Source organism: Myxocyprinus asiaticus, chromosome 3, assembly GCF_019703515.2.
Source record: "Myxocyprinus asiaticus isolate MX2 ecotype Aquarium Trade chromosome 3, UBuf_Myxa_2, whole genome shotgun sequence".
Classification (NCBI taxonomy): Eukaryota; Metazoa; Chordata; class Actinopteri; order Cypriniformes; family Catostomidae; genus Myxocyprinus; species Myxocyprinus asiaticus.
In genome coordinates, this window is record NC_059346.1 from 6,238,531 (window position 1) to 6,256,320 (window position 17,790).

Consider the following 17,790-nt stretch of genomic DNA (forward strand, 5'->3'; position numbering starts at 1 on the left):
AAATGATTGTATTGTTCTTGTACATATTAAATACATCATTCAAACATTCACAGTGTAGGTTGGAAAAAGTAGGTTAGACAAATTGTCTATTAAAGGAGACGATTTAGTACTGTGGCTACTCTGCCTAGAAGTGGCCATCCAGCTAAGATGACTCAAAGGGCACACTGCAGAATGCTCAATTAGGTAAAGAGGAATTTGAGTGACAGCTAAAGACTTGAAAGAATCATTGGAACTGGTTAACATCTCTGTTCATGAGTCTACTGTACGGAAAACATTAAACATGCTTGGTGTCCATTGCAGGACATCACGAAGGAAGCCGCTGATACCCAACAAAAACATTGCTGTGCATATTAAATCCAAGGGTTCACACACTTTTTCCACAGCACTGTAAATGTTTAATAGGATGTGTTCAATAAAGACATAAAAGATTATAACTGTTTGTGTGTGTTGTTAGCTTAAGCACATTGCGTTTGTCTATATGTTTTTTGTCTATGACTTTGATGAAGATGAGATCACATTTTAAGACCAATTAATGCAGAAAACCAGCAAAATCCATATACTGTTTATGTATCATTTATTGATATAAAATGAATCATATCCTGACAGTGTACAGCTCACCCTTTGTATATGTGCTTGTATATATATCTTTAAGTTTGATGTCTCTCTCCATAATCTGCAATGCTACAGGTGCAAATCCATATCTGACGTTCCACTGCACCAATCAGGGCACAGTCCTGATTGACCTGGCAGTGGATGATAAAGAGTTTCAGTCTGTTGAGGAAGAGGTACAGTCATAAACCCAATCGATTATGGTCTAGTTCATACACCTCTCTGTTTCTGCCATGTTTAATTGGTGTTTATTCCTTCATCACAGATGCAAAGCACAATTCGGGAGCACAGGGACGGAGGGAACGCAGGTGGCGTTTTCAGTAGATACAATATTATCAAGGTAAACTTCACTGTTAACATAAGTCATATTTCATGGATCCAAAAGAAAATATTGAGGTCCTAAAAAGTCTACCTGGATGGTTCACCTAAAAATTACAATTCTGTTATCATGTTGTTCCAAACCCAAATTTTTGAAACCTTTATTTTTGCAATTCTGTACACACTTCAACTTTAAGCATATCTGTATGTGTTGTGGGTTTTCTGGAAGAATGAGAATATTTAGCTCTGCTCTGAAATGAAGTCTAACTGAAGTTATGTGCACATAGATCCAGAAGGTGGTGAATAAGAAACTGAGAGAGCGATACACACACAGACAGAAAGAGATCACAGACGAGAATCACAATCACCACAATGAACGAATGCTATTTCATGGTAAGTGCCAAACCTAAGATTTGTCTTGTCAAAATCATAAATTGAAAAGCACATTATCGGATCGTTTTCTAATAGATATTTATGACAAAACAAGGACAGGTAGAGAATAATAAATCAAAATTCTCCTCTTTAGAAATATTCTAGATTTTACTCTACATGTTCTATTGTATATGTTTTAGAGCTGTCAAAGTTAACGCATGTGCTTATTTTAAAATGTTAGATGAATAAATTTTTCTTAATCGCGATTAAGGCCTTTACCGAATTGACATTTAGATTCTGACATTTTATTTAGCTCTGTGTGAGTTCTGAACTCTGGTTGGAACAGGGCGGAATCTTTGTGATCTGTCCGCCCGGGGTCATTACACTGACACACACCACAACACACACACAACAGTGATTCCATGTCAGTGATCAAGAGCTGGAGAAAGGACCTCTTAATCATATTGTTTGTTCAAAATAAACCCAGATGGGACCTATGGAAAGCTGCATTTACATGACTCATTGGAGTGAAGCATCAGCTTTTCCCTGGCATAAAGTTGTGCTTCCGTCTTAACAGACAATTTGGATAAATTGTCATTCACGTGTGCAGTGCCAGTGCTAAAAGCAAAACAAGCATTCTCTGCAAGCGCTTTTCATGTGGAGTTCAAAACGCCGTGTGAGAGTGAATGCAGCTTCACGATTGCTGTAGAAAAGTCATTAGCCACAGTTAAAATAGATGAGAATGAGGGTGTCAGAGATTGAATGCCCATTGTAATGAATATTTAACCTATGTGGGCACTAATTCTTTCAATTAGTCAACCTCCCACTTAGACTTTGGAAAAACGCTTAATGTTACTTGAATTGGTGCTATTTTAGTGCATTTCTCTTTTTTTTTTTCTCCCCTTTTCTCCCCAATTTGGAATGCCCAGTGCACTCTAAGTCCTCGTGGTGGCGTAGTGACTCGCCTCAATCCGGGTGGCGGAGGACGAATCTCAGTTGCCTCCGCGTCTGAGACCGTCAATCCGTGCATCTTATCACGTGGCTTGTTGAGCGAGTTACCGTGGAGACGTAGCGCATGTGGAGGCCCACGCTGTTCTCCGCGGCATCCATGTACAACTCGCCACGCGCCCCACCGAGAGCGAGAACCACACATTATAGCGACCACGAGGAGGTTAACCTGGGAGGACTCTACCCTCCCCAGCAACCGGGCCAATTTGGTTGCTTAGGAGACCTGGCTGGAGTCACTCAGCACGCCCTGGATTCAAAATCGTGACTCCAGGGGTGATAGTCAGCGTCAACACTCGCTGAGCTACCCAGGCCCCCATTTTAGTGCATTTCTGTCTTTATATTGTAGAATACTTTGTTTGGAAAATTCTAATAAAACATTATTGTTACATATTGTTTTCTTTTCCAAGACAGAAATGCATTTTGACAGCAAAAGAAGTTTGGCTGGGTGGCTTTTATTTTTTTATATCGATGATAAACTTTTGAGTAATGTTCGATATTTAGCCTATGTTATACATCTAGATGGTTGGATCAGGTACATGTCGCTAAAGACGCAAGCAGCTCAGCAAAGTTATACACACAACTAGCTAACTGAATCACAGTCATGAAATCAGCTGCCTGCTAGCAGGCAGTCCTGCTGTCATAGAAACCGGTAATGAGGCCAGATGAGGCTCGGTGTCCAGTAGCTAGCACCTAGCTATCCGGCTAATATAACATCATTGTGTACCGAACAAGACAGCACTGACAATGCAATACAGCTATTGACTGAACACAACAACTCCAACATCAACACCATTGCTGTTTGTTTACATACTATTTAGTTACATGATTATACATATTTACATGAGCCATAGTGCTGTCAGAGGCAAAAAAAGTGGTTCTTCTTGTGATGTTTATTATCGGTTAGCAATCCAGCTTATGGTGCATTACTGCCACCTACTGAGCTGGAGTGTGGAGCGTTACAAGAAAGTCGTCCATTGGAGTCAAACGTCAGCTGAAGATGAAATTGGAGAAATTTTATTGAAAAGAGGTCACACATAACTTATGTAGGATTAAATCCTAAACTGAATATACTTTTAAAGGTAGCTTACCCTCTGGAGTTTACTTGTAAACAAACAAGTTATTTTAATTCATTCTTGAGGTCTAACAAACGTGGAATGCAATTCAGCCCCCATTAATGGTATGAAATGTATATGATAAATATCGATATCAAATGATATGGAAAAAAAATATCATGATAATTTGTTTTGGCCATATCGCCCAGCCCTAAAAAGAAGTATATAGTCAAATTTAAGCACTTTCAAAATCCGTGATTAATCGCGATTAAATATGATTTTTGTGATTTAATCACGATTAACTATGAAAAATCATACGATTTTTAAATATTTTCATCGACTACAGCACTAATGTGTTCATATTTAAAAATTCTGTTCCTAAGTAACTCCAAATATACCAAATCAAATTGGTGTTTTACATTGTTTAACTGTATTAAGCTCTTCTTTGTTTTGTCTCTTATATTTGTTTCATAGGATCTCCATTTATTAATGCCATCATCCATAAAGGATTTGATGAGCGGCATGCATATATTGGTGGCATGTTTGGAGCTGGCATATATTTTGCAGAGAACTCCTCCAAGAGTAACCAGTACGTCTATGGAATCGGAGGAGGGACTGGCTGCCCGACTCACAAAGACCGATCCTGTTACCTGTGCCATAGGTAAATACACACACCTGTCACGATTGTGCTTCATCTCTTGTGTGTCTGCGTTATATGAGATTGTTTTATTGTAACATTGCTGTGTGCTTATCAGTGGTTTCTTACAGAAGTCTGTTTTTGCTATACTATTTTGGTGAAGTCCATTTACTACAACGAAACTCTTTAGTGAATGTGTATCTTTAAGTACATGTTGTCATAAAAACATTCAGTCAGATGTTAATTCAATAACCACTCAGTGACTAATTTGTTAGTCATAATGACATAAGAATCATTAACTTGTTCAGACTCACAACTTACTGGTGCATCTATTATCATGCTAGACATGTTTAATATATTGCTTTGTGTCTGGTTCTCACAGGCAAATGTTGTTCTGTCGGGTGACATTGGGCAAGTCCTTCCTGCAGTTCAGTGCCATGAAGATGGCTCACGCTCCCCCGGGACATCACTCTGTGATCGGACGCCCCAGTGTCAACGGCCTGGCCTACGCGGAGTATGTGATATACCGCGGAGAACAGGTAAGTGAATGGAGCATCTCAAACACATAAAAGAGCCAGTGTTTTCTTTTATTCACAATCAGAAAGAACAAACAGATTCCATTTCATGCATACATACCTAAGTTACAAAGAGTTACATTTTTTTTTTTATTCTAACTGGTAAATAGAGAAGGCACACCTCTTTGAAATGCTTACCAAATAATGCCTCATATCTCCCATTCATATATAATTGATATCTCTATCTCTATTCTATCACTTAAGTATTTAAAGATAGAAATTATTTATTACTATAATGTTCAGTACATATTAATTGAAATCATTAGATTTTAGACACAAGGTCATAGACATTTAGTCATGAAAATCATTCTTTTCCGGTATTTTTTGGTCATGCTCTCAGATCCCAACCCTAGATTATGGTGTATTAATGTGTTTGTTTGCTGGTGTTTTCCAGGCCTACCCGGAGTATCTGATCACATATCAGATACTGAAGCCGAACAGCACGCCTCAGTCCTCCACAGGTGCGGAACAGAAATCATAGTCGGCACACTGCGTTTCATCACTCATTCACTCACTCTCTCATTCGCTCACTCTTTCACACTGTCCTGTTGCACAAAGGAAATGTGAACTTTACCATTTACCCACGTCTTACCCATGGAATTACCATGTATGAATTATGAATTTGCACTTTTAAAAACAAGTTACTTAAGTTATTTGAAAATAGTTGCAATTGTGAAGTCTAATGTACAGGTAGTATAAAGAAAACGTAAAACTGACTGCGTTTAACAATGATATTTGAGTTGTATTTTAATGGAACTGTTTTTTTTTTTCGGAGTCTGTTAATTTCTTTTAAATAAATCTCATCAGAACAAGACTCGTATGACTTTGTGTTCTTTATTCAAATGATGTTTTATTGACTTAAGTGTAATTATTCCTTAAATGGAATTCGCACAGTGGGTTAAAATTAAGTTTTCAAAAAGAATGCAGAAACCATTATCTTTGTTTTAAAGGAGATTTCTGGGTTCAATACAAGTGAATCGACAGCATTTGTGGCATAAAAAAAAAATCTACTCATCCCTTGTGAATGGGGAGAGTCCATAAACATTCAAATAAACACATTTTAAAAGTATGGCCACAAGACTTATACCTGTTAACATGATTTTAGTGTGATAAAATTGCATACTAATCTTAACTGTGTTAAGTTATATCCAAGATTGCAACTTCGTTGCCATCATGACGTAATGCTGGTAAACTCTGTAATCTAGTAAAAGGCTATAATGCCGGTTAAAATCCCTGATTTTATCACACAGAAATCATGTTAACATGTATAATGTTTAATGTATAATGTATAGATGTCTTGTGACTATATTTTTGAAAAAGTGTATATTTTAATGTTTATGGACTGGCCCCATTCACTTCCATTGTTAGTGGCTCACCTGTGGTCCAGGGACCCCCAAGGTGCTGTAGGGGGTCTGAAAAAAAAAAAAGTGTAAAAATGTTGACATTATTTGAAATGATTACCTTTTCATTCTGAAATCATTAGAATAATTACAATTATTTTATTGTTTTGACAGTCATTGTAAAAAAATAAAAACTGAAATAAAAATAAATTGCATTTAATTTATATATTATGGAAAAAACTAATCTTATTTGTAAGAAATCAGGTTTGTAATTCACTATTCTTATTGTATACTTCTACAAATTTATTTACATAGTGCTTTTCCCAATAAATACAGTGGCAAGAAAAAGTATGTGAAATTAGCTGGTTTTCTGCATTAATTGGTCATAAAATGTGATCTCATCTTCATCAAAGTCAAAAGTATAGACAAACACAATGTGCTCAAGCTAACAACACACAAACAATAATAATCTTTCATGTCTTTATTGAACACATCCCATTAAACATTCACATTGCAGTGGAACATGTAAGAGAACCCCAGGATTTAATAACTGGCCAATCCTCCTTTGGCAGAAATAACCTCAACCAAGCACTTCCAGTAGCTGCAGATTAGACCTGCACAACATTCAGAAGGAATTTTAGACCATTCTTCCTTACAGAACTACTACAGCTCAGCCATATTCTTAGGATGTCTGGTGTGAACGGCTCTCTTGAGGTCATTCCACAGCATCTCTATTGGGTTAAGGTCTGGGCTCTGACTGGGCCACTCCAAAAGGTGGATTTTCTTTTTTTGAAGCCATTCTGTAGTGGATTTACTTCGATGTTTAGGGTCATTGTCCTGCTGCATAATCCAACTTCTGAGCTTCAGCTGGCGCATAGCCACCCTGACATCCTAGAGGATATCTTGATAATTGTTTCTTTCTTTGTCAACTTATTTTGTTCAATTACATCTATAGATGTGTGGCATTGGCCTTATTGCAATTGGAGATTTTGCCCACTTTGTGCTGTGGTTTTCCTGTTTTGTTTCTCTCTCTCTCTTCCTCCATCCTCCTTGCAGGGTGATTAACATCAGGTGTCTGCAATGATGATTACCAATCACTCCCCTGTCTGGATTGGTTGGTGAGGAGAGGGAAACAGGATAAATCCCAAGCAGATCTTCACTGCAATGGAACTTCCCCTTTCCCATCCCAGACAGTTGTGGTTGATATATTGCTGCTACATAGTGACGACGATGACGATGACGATGACGTTGACGTTGTTCTTGTCATTGTTGTAAATAGTGAGTTGAAGGTAACTGTTGTTAAAGTTAACCCTAATCATTGTGTGAATATTGTAAATTGTAAATACTAGTTAAGTGTGGAAGTTGTAGGGAGGTTGGTACCATTTTTGTTCAACCTTTTATCTTTTCTCCTTTGTTTTGGTGAGTGAGGGAGATAGGAAAGTTTGTTGTTTATTTGCACTTTTTCTTTGTTAGGTAAGGTAGTTTTGACTTCCCAACAGATATTTAAGTTTTGTTTGTTATTTTGGCCTTTGCCCCCTCCTGAAGCCTTTTTGACTTCCTTTTCCTGTTTTGATTAAATAAATACTTTGTTTTGGATTTTAAACTCGACTGATCATTGAGTACTGGGACGGGAGAAGGGAAACCCCAAATCTTTTTGTTACTCCTCCCCAACCCTAGACTGGTGTGGGACGTAACAATTGGGGGCTCGTCCGGGATCAGCACAGTCACTCATTCTTGAGTGTATTACCTTTCTCTTCAGAGTCCTATACTGGCACCGTGCTGATTTGTTCTGTTGAATTAGACAATGTTAACACCTTTATACAATGTAAATTTAAGTCTGATCACATCACGGGTCCTGTTAAGCTGGGTGTGCGCTCGCAGTTAGTTGTGGATGGTGTTGGTCTCATCATGGGGAATGACCTTGCAGGTGGTAAAGTGTTTTCCTGTCCAGATGTTGTAAATGAGCCTAGCGCCTGTGATCAGTCTGATGTTTCTAAACTGTTTTCCTCTGCATTCCCTGCCTGTGAAGTGATATGTGGACAATCGCAAAAGTTCAGAGATGATGTGGATCTCTCTGACTCATTCCTGGTTTCCGAGTCAACTCCTACTGAGTGTAAACTGTCTGGCCCAAAATCTGTGTCTGTTGTTTCCAGTGCTGTCACGTCGACTGCTTCTAGTCCTGAGGTGGATGGACTGGTCAAAAGGGATGCTCAAATCTCCTGTATGTATTTGCAGAAGACGTTGTTGCAGATGCACTGGTGCAGACTGGAGATGAAGTTGTGTGCTGACCTTACTGACCATTTATTTACAAACCTAGGTTTGTAATTTAATGGTGGGGGTGTTACGTCCCATGACGTATTTGTTGGTTTCTTTCTTTGTCAACTTATTGTTCAATTACATCTATAGATGTATGGCATTGGCCTTATTGCAATTGGAGATTTTGCCCACTTTGTGCTGTGGTTTTCCTGTTTTGTTTCTCGCTCTCTTCCTCCGTCCTCCTTTGCAGCGTGATTAACATCAGGTGTCTGCACTGATGATTACCAATCACTCCCCTGTCTGGATTGGTTGGTGAGGAGAGGGAAACAGGATAAATCCCAAGCAGATCTTCACTGCAATGGAACTTCCCCTTTCCCATCCCAGACAGTTGTGGTTGATGTATTGCTGCTACATTGTGGTGGTGGTGGTGTTGTCGTCATCGTCGTCATTTATTGTTGTAAATAGTGAGTTGAAGGTATCTGTTGTTAAAGTTAACTTTAATCATTGTGTAAATAGTAAATATTGTAAATACTAGTTAAGTGTGGAAGTTGTAGGGAGGTTGGTGCCATTTTTGTTCAACCTTTTATCTTTTCTCCTGTGTTTTAGTTAGTGAGGGAGATAGGAAAGTGTTTGTTGTTTATTTGCACTTTTTCTTTGTTAGGAAAGGTAGTTTTGACTCCCCAACAGATATTTAAGTTTTGTTTGTTATTTTGGCCTTTGCCCCCTCCTGAAGCCTTTTTGACTTCCTGTTTTGATTAAATAAATACTTTGTTATGGATTTTAAACTCGACTGATCATTGAGTGCTGGGATGGGAGAAGGGAAACCCCAAACCTTTTTGTTACTCCAACCCTAGACTGGGGTGGGACATAAAATAATTTTTCCCCTTGATGATGGCATGCGGTCCAGGCCCCAAAGCAGCCCCAAATCATGATGCTTCCTCCATCGTACTTCACCGCTGGAAGGATGTTGTCATGTTGGTATGCGGTGCCCTTTTTACGCCATACGTAGTGCTGCATGTTCTTCCCAATCAATTCAACCTTAGTTTCATTAGTCAACAAAACATTTTCCCAGTAGCATTGAGCAGCATTAAGGTGGTCTATGGCAAACTTCAGGCACACAGCAATGTTATTTGTTGGAAAGCAGCGGCTTTTATAGACAAACACAATGTGCTTAAGCTAACAACACAAACAATTACTATCATTTATGTCTTTATTGAACACAACCCATTAAACATTCAGAGTGCTGTGGAAAAAGTGAACCCTTGGATTTAATATGCACAGCAATGTTTTTGTTGGGAATCAGCGGCTTCCTTCGTGATGTCCTGCCACGGACACCATGCCCGTTTAATGTTTCCGTATAGTAGACTTATGAACAGAGATGTTAACCAGTTCCAATGATTCCTTCAAGTCTTTAGCTGTCACTCAAGGGTTCTCTGTTCTAGAGAGAGCAGCCACAGTACTCCATTTTTAATTGTCTCCATTTATAGACCATTTGTCTAACTGTGGACAGATGAATATCTAAGCTCTTCAAGATAACTTTGCAACCCTTTCCAGCTTTATGCAAAGCAACAATTCTTGATCGTAGGTCTTCTGAAATCTCTTTTTGATGAGGCATGGTCCATGTCAGCCAATGCTTCTTGTGAATAGCAAACTCAAAATGTATGAGTGCTTTTTAATAAGTCAAAGTAGCTCTAACCCACACCTCCAATCTCGTTTCATTAACTGAATGCCAGGTTTGTCAACTCCTGACTCTAATTAGCTTTTTTTGTCGTCTTTCGCCTAAGGGTTCATATACTTTTTCCACAGCACTGTGAATGCTTAATGGGATGTGTTCATAAAGACATGAAAGATTGTAAATTTTTGTGTGTTGTTAGCTTAAGCACATTGTGTTTGTCTATACTTGTGACTTTAATGAAGATGAGATCACATTTTATGAGCAATTAAAGCAGAAAACCTGCTAATTCAAAAGAGTTCACATACATTTCTTGCCACTAAATATTTAAAATAAAATAATTGTCTTCATTTAATTTAACTGAAAATGTTTCTCTTTGGGTTTATACATCTAAAATTAATAAGTAAATATTTTCCAGATAATATTTTTTATAATTTCTTTTGTCTTTAGTATAATTACAATATAAAAGCCAATTACTTGATCTCAATCTCAGTTGCTTCTGTCTCTTCATGTAATCTCAGAATTACTTGATGTTCAGTGGGGGGCTCTGTGAGGTTCATGCCATCTGTTGCAGGGCTCCCTGTTCTTCTATTCTAATCAATTCAATTTGGAAAAGAAATGTTTGGGAGTCTAAAATGTATATTTCCTAGTGACAAACTAAAGCACTAAGACAAATGTTTTTGTGAAACAGTGTCTAAGACTTACACAGTACTGTACATTTACAAATGTATCTTTATTTTAAAGATTACGTACAATGTCTGATCAAATTTCAGATTTGTATAACACTATTTGTGTAACACTTCTCTTGGGACAAATCATTCCAAAGCATGAATAGCACCAAGCTACTCACCCATTTACAAAAGCCATAGAAAAATATGTCATAACTAATGTAGCCAGGAATTATTTTTTATTTGAATATTACATACATTTTGGTTGCAAACAAAGTATCTTAAGCATAGTTATTGTAATAAATTATACTAAACACAAGCAATAATCACGTGATGTTAAATCTGATGAGGTTTTCCAGGCAAATTATGTGAAACAAGGCTGGTTGCCAAACGAGCGTTAAAGAAAATGGGCTACACATTAATGTGTATAATGAAATAATTAAAGCAGAAGGTGGGGAAGTAATATGTTATATGTAATATTTATTTTATTTTTTTTTTTTATTTTTTTTTTTTTACATTTTAAATATGAGCTTTTTAAAATTTTGTTTAAAATTGCCTAGGTATACCATCAGATGGTGCTCTGTACCACAGTCTGAAAACTACAGTTTGAGAACACAAAACAACAGTAGAAGTTTATCATTAACCCTTGTGCTATGGGTAAAAACTAGGTGGGTAGGGGTATTTAAACTTGTGGAACTTGGGAGTTAAAACAGGTAGTCCACCAAACTGTTTGACGGTGATGGGAAAAGAAAATGGAGGTACTGACTGGCCTGGAAAGACTGGTAGGTAAAAGTCCTGAAAAACATGGCACAAAAAATTACCCTGAATGACAAGCAAAGAATATACCAATTCACACATTTTAAAATAGATGTGCTCCACTTTATAAAATCAGTTTAATCAAGTACATTTCTAGAGTATAGGGAATTCATTACAGTAAAAATGGTCACCTCAAAGCTAACATCTCTTGTCTTCCTGACTTTAGCTTTCTCCACCTATACCCGAAAGAAATAGTCCCTTAAACATTGCCAACAGGTCAAATTTACTTTATAGTGGCCCCAAAACTTATTTCGTCAACTCCAGTGGTTGTAAAGGTCTCAAATATTGATCTGCTTCACACCCACACCTATCATATTGCTTCTGAATATATGGATTGAACCACTGGAGTCATATGGATTACTTTTATGCTTCCTTTATTTTGGACCTTAAAAAGTTCTGGCCACCATTCACTTGCATTGTATGGACCTACAGAGCCAAGATATTCTTCTAAAAAAAATCTTAATTTGTGTTCTGCAGAAGAAAGGTAGTCATACACATCTGGGATGGCATGAGGGTGAGTAAATAATAATAGAATTTTCATTTTTGGGTGAACTATTCCTTTAAGTGTGACTTGCATATCCAAGTGTCCAAAATCTCTATGCTTTCAATTTTATTCAGTTGATGGGTTCAACTCACAGGAGTAGACAGACTCAAATAGCAGGAATAAAGAATAAAGATTATTGTTGTCATCACTGATTTGGACCTGAAAATAAACCGAATGATACTGTAGTCAAGGATAAGCAGATTGTTCCATTTTGTTTTTACTGCTAGACCAACATTCATCTGAAATAGTAACTAAATCTCTGAATAGGCAATGTGACTAATCATAATAAATCAACATAATATAGATAATATATTTGTACCAACCCTTCCAGTCTTTTTCACATCTCACTGTGCGTGATTTTTTTTGATACCGTATAACATCATTATAGTTATTTTATATGACAGCATACTTTCATCCAGCCAATAAAAATCAAAGATGCTTTTCCACACAATTAAGGATTGTGGAGTTTGATGAACAGATAATTTTGCCTTAAATCTTTTGAATTGATTTTGACGGTTTTAACTTAATTTAAAAAATTTACTTATGAGGAAATCACCAGCCACAGTGGTTTAGCTTAGCTCACAATAACTTGTACATTAACAGACATTATAAAATACTTCACAGATCATTAGCTAATGTATACATTCAAATAGACTTTCCTATACAGTATATTTGTTTTTTGTATTAATTTTGAACAGCGTTTTTGTTGTTTTAATTACAGTTATTGTTTTATACAGTATCATCTCAAATCCAACATTTTGTTAAATGGTTTGCTTGAGAAGTGTGTTTTTGCTATTTTATGGCACTTGGTTTGATGTTTTCCTATATAATGCAATAGCATTAACTCAAAAACATATTTTTGAAGCCACTTTTTAAGATGAATGCTTTTTTAATTTCATAAAATTCCATCAAATTGTGCAATATTTAACAAAATTAAATGACTAAAATATAGGAAATGTGTAAATCTTATTTTTTTAAATGTCCATTTTTAAGTGTGCCTTAAGTGTCCAAATTCTTTTTGGGGCCACTGTATATTCATATTTGAATGTACATGAATTACTTATCTGTTTTGTATTATATAATTTTTATTAATGACTTGACATGAATCACCGCTCGAATGTTTGATTTCACATCTGTCAAAGATGGTTTTCTGGGTGTTTTCCTTCATCCCAATGAGTAATTTCATTAATTTGATGCCTGTTTTGCATCATTGCTTTTCTGTCAATATGTGTGAAATAAAAGCTCCTTGCACAACACAGGTCTTGCACTATACATATTGCATTAAGATATTAAAAGAACCAAAAACCATTGTTTAATTATATGGTATGCCTTACTACAATTTTAGAGTTTTTAGTGGTAATGATATTTGACATTGAGAAATTCTGTCATCGCAATGGAAATTAGGTAAAAACATTGCGTTGCATCTGATTGGACAATATCAAGTTCCTAAAGCCTTACTATAGCTCTGAAAAGCATCTTTAACACCCATACTAAACTACTCTATGGGAAATTTGCCTTTTGAGTATTCGCAAATCATAAAGGTAAGATCTTTATTAGATGGTTGGTGAAGAACACAGATTGTTGATGCCAACTTGACACTGTTATTCCATTGGTCAACAGCACATGTGTATTTATAGGTGCTTTGTTGATGTATAGTAATATTTACATCTCATTTTCAGATACATTGGAAGCATGAAAACCATAGTTTTGATAATATGCAACTTATTATTAAAAACTGCTGCTCCAGTAAGTGCATATTTCAATTTCATTACTTCATATTCAATATGCAGGAATGAAAGTTGGGATTTACAGACTGTGTTGTGTTTCATAGGTGGATCACCATCATGACCATGAAGCCAGATCTTTGAGTGAGGAAGTGGTGAGTATTTATTTTTGCATGAATTTGAATTTGATTTCAATTAAACTGAATTTAAAAAACAGCTTAAACCAACCTGATGTGGTTTGCTGGTCTCCCAGCTGGTCAGGCTGGTCTGTTGTGATGGTTTTACAGGGGTTTTGGATAGATGATTAGACTGGGTCACCAGTTAGCCAACTAGCTGGACCAGCTAAACCAGCTTAAACCTGCTACGACCAGTCTTTAAGCTGGTTTTTTCATCTGGGTATTTCTCATATTATTACTGAAATTAATCTTATGTTGTTGTTATCAAACTTGAAAATGACCACTAGATTTTTACATTTTCTAAAGAAAATGTTAGGTGGTATTTGAACGTGCACAACTCGCCACTACAATGTTGAAGTTGGTCTGACAACTTTTCTTGCTAAGCGTTTTTGAGTTTCTAAGAAGTTGCTACTGGATGTTTCTATATGGTTGCTTACTGGCCCATCCCCAAGTAGGGTTATCAACTGTCCCGTATTAGCTGAAAGCATCCCATATTTTGGCTGAAATGAAGATCCCAATTGTCCCGTATTTAAGCAGTGAAATGCTTGAGGAGGAGTCCCTGGATGGACTTCGAAACATCCCATATTGAAGGCATTGTTTCATGATTTAAAGTGGAAATGGGGGCATTTTCCAGTCAGGCGGCGAATCACTTAAGAGGGGACCCCTCAGTCCCGTGTTTTTTTTTTTGTTTTTGTTTTTTTAAAATCCCTAATCCTAAGTATGAGCAAAAATAACACATCCCAAAGAAATATGATTCTTGTTTATTTCATATTTTTTTAAAGGTGAAGTGAAGTGTGTAGCTTTTTCCACTTTAACATTAACATTTAACATAACTTTCTCCCTGCTTAATATGCACAGACAACTATAAGTTATCCATACTGTATATACACTGTGGCTCTGTGGCGCTATCAAAACATTGCTTTGTTTTTTTGAGCAGCCCAACGCAGCAACATTGACTCAACCAATCGCATGAGTGTTGGGTAAGTTACTTAAAAATAGTAAACCACTACAAATTACTAATTATTTCTCTAAAATTGTAATCAGATTACTTATTACTTCATTTGAGATTTATCTTGACAACTTAGCAAAGCCTTAAAAAAAGGTTTGTTAAAGATGGATAGTCAGTTAATCATCAAATAGTCAGAATTTTAGATAGATGGATGAAACTTTACCTATCAAGTTATTTTGCAGTTTCCTTTGGTAACACAAGTGGCACAGAAATTGCACACTTCAGCTTTAAAATCTTTAACAATGCATTGTTTTTTACCACGTTAGGGGATGCGAGCTTTGCTCACTCAGATGACGAACACTCTAGTCAATGTTGCTGATCCAAACACAAAAGCATCAGGTCTCCAGCTACAAGAACCTTCTCATCAGGCCCAACCAACGTACACTATATTGCCAAAAGTATTCGCTCACCCATCCAAATAGTTGAATTCAGGTGTTCCAATCACTTCCATGGCCACAGGTGTATAAAATGAAGCACCTAGGCATGCAGACTGCTTCTACAAACATTTGTGAAAGAATGGGCCGCTCTCAGGAGCTCAGTGAATTCCAGCGTGGTACTGTGATAGGATGCCACCTGTGCAACAAGTCCAGTCATGAAATTTCCTCGCTACTAAATATTCCACAGTCAACTGTCAGTGGTATTATAACAAAGTGGAAGCGATCGGGAATGACAGCAACTCAGCCACGAAGTGGTAGGCCACGTAAAATGACAGAGCGGGGTCAGCGGATGCTGAGGTGCATAGTGCGCAGAGGTCGCCAACTTTCTGCAGAGTCAATCGCTACAGACCTCCAAAGTTCATGTGGCCTTCAGATTAGTTCAAGAACAGTGCGTAGAGAGCTTCATGGACTGGGTTTCCATGGCCGAGCAGCTGCATCCAAGCCATACATCACCAAGTGCAATGCAAAGCGTCGGATGCAGTGGTGTAAAGCATGCCGCCACTGGACTTCTCTGGAGTGACGAATCACGCTTCTCCATCTGGCAATCTGATGGACGAGTCTGGGTTTGGCGGTTGCCAGGAGAACGGTACTTGTCTGACTGCTTTGTGCCAACTGTGAAGTTTGGTGGAGGGGGGATTATGGTGTGGGGTTGTTTTTCAGGAGCTGGGCTTGGCCCCTTAGTTCCAGTGAAAGGAATTCTGAATGCTTCAGCATACCAAGAGATTTTGGACAATTCCATGCTCCCAACTTTGTGGGAACAGTTTGGGGATGGCCCCTACCTGTTCCAAAATGACTGCGCACCAGTGCACAAAGCAAGGTCCATAAAGACATGGATGAGCGAGTTTGGTGTGGAAGAACTTGACTGGCCTGCACAGAGTCCTGACCTCAACCCAATAGAGCACCTTTGGGATGAATTAGAGTGAAGACTGCGGGCCAGGCCTTCTCGTCCAACATCAATGTCTGACCTCACAAATGCGCTTCTGGAAGAATGGTCAAAAATTCCCATAAACACACTCCTAAACCTTGTGGAAAGCCTTCCCAGAAGAGTTGAAGCTGTTATAGCTGCAAAGGGTGGGCCGACGTCATATTAAACCCTATGGATTAAGAATGGGATGTCACTTAAGTTCATATGCGTCTAAAGGCAGATGAGCGAATACTTTTGGCAATATAGTGTACATCCTCACAGCACTGCCCCCTGCTGGCCCAACAAACCCTAGACCAGCACAGGAACCCTCTGCACCTCAAATAAACCTTTACATCTCCGGCATTCCACAACAGGACAAGATAAATGCAGTAGAACTTCTGAAACAAGCACCTTTACAGCATCTAGTGGTGGCTAACCCAGAGTCACCACCCGGTCTGCCATACCCTGCCCCATACAACTCGATCCTGCCTCAGAACACCCTAATGATGCCAGTCAGCATGCCCTTTCAGGCCTTTCCACACATGGTCCCTGTCCCTCCCCAGGTCAGTCCACTACAGAGCTCCACTTTACTCGGCCCACAGGTGAACCCATACCTTCAGCCTGTAAATCACCTCCTAGGTCCTCAAAATTTTGGCCCAAGCTCATTTTATCCACAGATGTATCCTTTCAAACCCTATGGTAACTATGGCGTGCCCAATATAGCCATATCACCCCCTATCATATTTAGGGAGTGTGGGCAGACAGCTACAACACAAGTGTAGTTTGATGTCAAATGATAGCCTGTATATCACCTAAAACAGATCGGATAACATAATTAAATAGATAAAGTCTCACAGGATGGAACTTTGGTCTTAATTTTTTTTTTAGTTGTAATCTGAAGAATTTGTAATATGTTCTCTGATTTCTTAGCTCATTCTTCAGAGCATTATTTGATTAGTTTTATTTTGAAATATGTTTATATAACTTTGTCTTTTCTTTCCTTACTAATTTTTCATTCGTTTATTTTAGCCCAATTTTATATTAATTTATAATCTTCTTTTGATTTTGATTTTTAAAGAAATAATCACCCAAAAATGCAAATTCTCATCATTTACTCACCCTCATGCCATCCCAGATATATTCCTTTCTTCTACAGAACACAAACAAAGATTTTTAGAAGAATAATTCAGCTCTGAAGGTCCATACAATCCAAGTCAACAGGGTCCAAAACTCTGAAGCTCCAAAAAGCACCAAAAATGACTCCAGTGGTTTAATCCATGCCTTCAGAAGTGATATGATGGGTGTGGGTGAGAAACGGATCAATATTTAAGTCCTTTTTTACTATAAATCTCCACTTTCAAACAGTCCTACTAAGAGCTCTTCTCTCTTAAGAGTTCTTCTTCTTTTGTTTTTGGCGATTCACATTCTTTGTGCATATTGCCCCCTACTGGGCAGGGAGGTGAATTGAAAGTAATAAAGGGCTTAAATATTGATCTGTTTCTCACTCACACCTATCATATTGCTTCTGAAGACATGGATTTAACCACTGGAGTCTTATAGATTACTTTTATGAAAATGTATGTGCTTTTTTCAGCTTCAATATTTTGGACCCTGTTGACTTGCATTGTATGCACAGAGCTGAGATATTCTTCTAAAAATCTTTGTGTTCAGCA

The 17,790-nt window shown here is 37.7% G+C and overlaps 2 protein-coding genes across 3 annotated transcripts in view; both read left to right on the plus strand.

The window, feature by feature from the left end:
• The window catches only part of LOC127430111 (poly [ADP-ribose] polymerase tankyrase-1-like), a 33,574-nt gene extending 28,196 nt beyond the window's left edge, over positions 1–5,378 (plus strand). For both annotated transcript variants that reach the window (XM_051679609.1, XM_051679617.1), the window contains 6 exons: positions 688–785; positions 875–949; positions 1,215–1,320; positions 3,834–4,020; positions 4,379–4,535; positions 4,966–5,378. In XM_051679609.1, coding sequence (XP_051535569.1) covers positions 688–785; positions 875–949; positions 1,215–1,320; positions 3,834–4,020; positions 4,379–4,535; positions 4,966–5,052 — 710 coding nt within the window. In that variant the 3' untranslated portion in view covers positions 5,053–5,378. The remainder of the gene's footprint in view (positions 1–687; positions 786–874; positions 950–1,214; positions 1,321–3,833; positions 4,021–4,378; positions 4,536–4,965) is intronic.
• A 2,441-nt stretch (positions 5,379–7,819) lies between these two features.
• Positions 7,820–16,931, plus strand: LOC127431058 (uncharacterized). Its single transcript, XM_051681289.1, has 2 exons — positions 7,820–8,132; positions 16,385–16,931. The coding sequence occupies exons 1-2, from the start codon at positions 7,820–7,822 to the stop codon at positions 16,897–16,899; spliced, it is 828 nt and encodes a 275-aa protein (XP_051537249.1). The 3' UTR covers positions 16,900–16,931.
• The last annotated feature ends 859 nt before the right edge of the window (positions 16,932–17,790 follow it).

Excerpts from the sequence above, each read along its gene's own strand:
- LOC127431058 (XM_051681289.1), top strand. The coding sequence starts at position 7,820 with ATGGGGAATGACCTTGCAGGTGGTAAAGTGTTTTCCTGTCCAGATGTT. Across the intron at positions 8,133-16,384 it reads AAGGGATGCTCAAATCTCCT|TGTACATCCTCACAGCACTG; the intron begins GTATGTATTTGC and ends TTGGCAATATAG.